We start from the raw sequence: 3,582 nt of genomic DNA on the forward strand, positions 1-3,582 counted from the left end.
GTTCATCTCTCATGTGTACCATAGTTTAGCCTGTAATGCATACTGCGCCACGGGCTGCAGCTATACAGCACAATAATTCAAACCTTCAACATCAAATAATCTTCTATGCAGATGATATTTTAGTGTACATACGAATCTTCACTGAAAGAAACCTTCAATGTCATCTGAGTTGGCCTCGAGTTCATAAGTTTGTAATCGTCCTTCATACATCAATCTGTATAAGTACTATTCACTCATTTTAATCATCCCCAATTCTATGAAAACAACCGTCCTGTGGCCTTCGTCCTGACACTGATTGGCTGCAATCAGAAGGATGTAAAATATGAGCAACATTTTTTCTCTCCATCTCTGAAACGCTTCGCAGATATTGTCAGACTCTGAATCGTGAGAAGTCCGTCTTTAAACCACCATGCCACATTGCTTTGGTAACATACAGATAGATGCAGTGGGCCGCCGGCCCTCCCCTCATCACCCCGGGGCTTGGCGTCCTTGCAAAGGTAGACATCCATTTAAAACCATACTTTTAGCATATTTACACAGCCAGGTAATAGCTGCTGATCTTTAATTGTCCAACTAGATATCTTAGATCCACTGATAATTTAATCATAATAATAATAATAATGTAATAATTTATTATAATTTCTCTCATGTTCTTTTCAAATATTGTTCCACCTGTGAAGTCACTGCTGTTTAATTTTTGCACGAAGAAAAAGAAGAATACACGAGGCAAAGCTTTAACATTGACTGTATTTGTATGACGTTGATACAATATGGTGTTGTGGGTATTACAAAGCATCCAAAAGAAAGAACAAAAACACAGGGTATTTGATCAATGTGCCAACACAAGCTCAAAAGAACTCCATCTGGAGGAAATATCGACACATTTTTATTGTAACATGGATTTCATAATATGCGATTGGACGAAGGAGGGAAAGCCGCAGTGACTTTGAAGGAGGGCGAGCAGGCAGCTGCTTCAGAAGGAGTTTTCGTCGACATGTTTCATGATGTTCACAACCCAGGACAGGTTCGGATCCACACAGATTTGATAACCCTTCTTTGTAACCAGACTGAAATAAATAGATACATAAATGACATCATAATGGTCGACAATTGAGACAAATTATAACAATAAAAGAGCAAGAAGGAAACCAAACAGAAAGTAGGAAACGGGGACCAAAGTTACGATTCATCACAAATTAAATATTAAAAAAAGATTGTGTGCAATATACAGACGTCTAATGAGGGAGAACATTTAAATGATCATACATTTTGAATTCATTTAAGAAGGAATCGTCACACGAAGTAACACGTCATTCTGCTTATAAAAGTTCCTAATATTTTACAAAAAATAAGGATATAGTAAACTTACATGGCTGCAGACTTCGAGCATCGATAATCAGTCATGGAATATGAGCTGATGAGTCTTTTGTTCAGTCTCCTCGGGTATGTCTTGAAGCAGCAGTCGTCGGGGCCGGTTCCATCTGAAGGAAGAAATAAGGTAATGTATTACCAGTAACACACAATGTGTCTGAATGATCGACTATAAGGTTATCGTACTGTTGCAGGTCACAGAGGAGAGCAGCCCATATCCCAGGATGCAGAGCAGAAGGATGCGAGCGGTCCTCATGGTGACTTGATGTGAGGATGGAGATTGAAACCACAGTCGCTCTTTATCCCCAGTGAAGGGCTTCTAAACGAGAGGTGGTGCGTTATCACGTTTATCAAGATCGAAGAGGACTTTTTTTTTTTTTTAATTCTTCAAAAAGGTGTCACTTGTGTGCAGGGGGGAGGGCAGCTGTGGTTTCACGACAACTGAAGTTGTCTGTGACGGAAAAATTTCCACTCAGTTTTTCAAAAGGTTGAGGTTGATTACAGGAATTGCAGCTGTGGTTAGCGTGGAGATGTAGTGCAGAGTTAAGACCAAAAACCAGCAGCCCCGAACAACTCTCAAATAGATGAACTCATTCTGGAATTAGGTATCGGGGATGTTTTTTTGGCTATTTGTTTTTTTTCACATTTAGTATTCTAGTTACTGCCCAAACAGTCAAGTTTGCAATAGAACACGTATGCAATTTAAATCTTAAACTTGTATTCCAACATCAATGACATGGTTATTGTAGGTGCTCATAAAACTTTAAAAAATGTCAACATCTAAAATTCTCTCTCCTACAAATGACCCCCACCCCCCAACGCAAAAAGGTAAATCTAAGAACAACTAAAAGTGTGTTGATTAGAGTCATTTCTGTGGGGACGACTTACAATTTGGATCCTGTATTTTCCCATAACTTGTTAAAAGAAAAAGAATCCTACCAACTCATCTGGGTTATTTTCTCAGACTTTGAAGAGCTCCCTCCGGATCCACAGAAGACTGAAACTGTTCTCATGCGAGTAAACTCAAATAATTGTGTAAAGTTGGTGAAGTGTTTGTGTCGATCGCTAAGCATCAAAGAGCAAAGGCGTATAAACAATTAAAAACAAGAAAATATATATCGATCATAAAATATGCAGATACAATTTCACAGGGACGCCCCAAGTGACCAGAATGCAATGCTAAGAGCTTTAGAGCTACCTTTACACAAAGGGGATGTTCCAAGAGTAAAGCGGCCGAGGGTCATAACCAGTAAAACACTTCAAATCAGTTAGACACACGGCTCCTGGTTGAATACGTACATCTCTTTATTTTAATAAAACCACTGTGTATATATACACACAGTCCAAGTGAGATACAGTTGCATGGTAACCCTCTGCTGTCTCCATGTACGTCCATCAGTCCTCTACAGAACAACAGGTCTCTTGAGGGGGAAAAACTGAACCCAGTACATGACGGCATATTACACTTTTTATTAAAATGGAATTGAATGTGGTTTCTGGCCACAGTGGATCATACAGCGTGTGTGTAGGTAGTGTTGGTAGAGCTGTGAGGGCCAGCCTTGAATGTAACAACCAACTAGTAACTAACAGATCGCATTCTGCAAATGCCACTTAACACGTACACAAAGCACACACACACTTCACAAAACTCAAATTAAAAAAAAGGAAGGAAAGCCGACAACCCGTTTGAACCGGCGAGTGATGACATTAAGAGATGATGCGAGGCACAACTCGAAGGCTTACATGTGCAAAAAGCTTTATTGCAGTCCTGCGGGGTGTCACCACACAGGGTGTGTGTGTGTGTGCGTGTACGTGTGCGTGCGTGTGTGTGTGTGTTTTGGGGGGGGGGGGGGGGGGGGGGGCACAACAGGAAGTAAAGTCTCATCTCAACATCTGATGAAGCAGCATCACAGCCAATAACCGTCTTTTTATCATTTATCTCATTTGACAAACAGTTCTGTGCAAAATGGGCAACTCGCAAACTAAACAAATAAAATTAAAAAAAAGGAGGAAGATACTTAAAATTCCCCTATGGGCTCAACTACGACACCGTCTTGGGGCCTTTGGAGGTAAAAAAAAAAAAGAAGACAAAAATACAGAATTGGAAGGAATTTGAGAAGAGAAAATCCTGCAATAAAGTGTTACATCTAGGAGAAAAAAACTCACAGATTTACAAAAAAAAAACTGATATTCTCTGAGATTACAAAGTCA

At 39.9% G+C, this 3,582-nt stretch overlaps 1 protein-coding gene across 1 annotated transcript; it reads right to left on the reverse strand.

Annotated features, from left to right (window-relative positions):
• Positions 1–728: 728 nt before the first annotated feature.
• Positions 729–1,726, reverse strand: ccl36.1 (chemokine (C-C motif) ligand 36, duplicate 1). The gene is made up of 3 exons (XM_034557262.1): positions 1,558–1,726; positions 1,370–1,481; positions 729–1,067 (listed from the first exon to the last, which is right to left on the reverse strand). The coding sequence occupies exons 1-3, from the start codon at positions 1,625–1,627 to the stop codon at positions 974–976; spliced, it is 276 nt and encodes a 91-aa protein (XP_034413153.1). The 5' UTR covers positions 1,628–1,726; the 3' UTR covers positions 729–973.
• Positions 1,727–3,582: the final 1,856 nt, after the last annotated feature.

Source organism: Cyclopterus lumpus, chromosome 18 (genome assembly GCF_009769545.1).
Source record: "Cyclopterus lumpus isolate fCycLum1 chromosome 18, fCycLum1.pri, whole genome shotgun sequence".
NCBI lineage: Eukaryota > Metazoa > Chordata > Actinopteri > Perciformes > Cyclopteridae > Cyclopterus > Cyclopterus lumpus.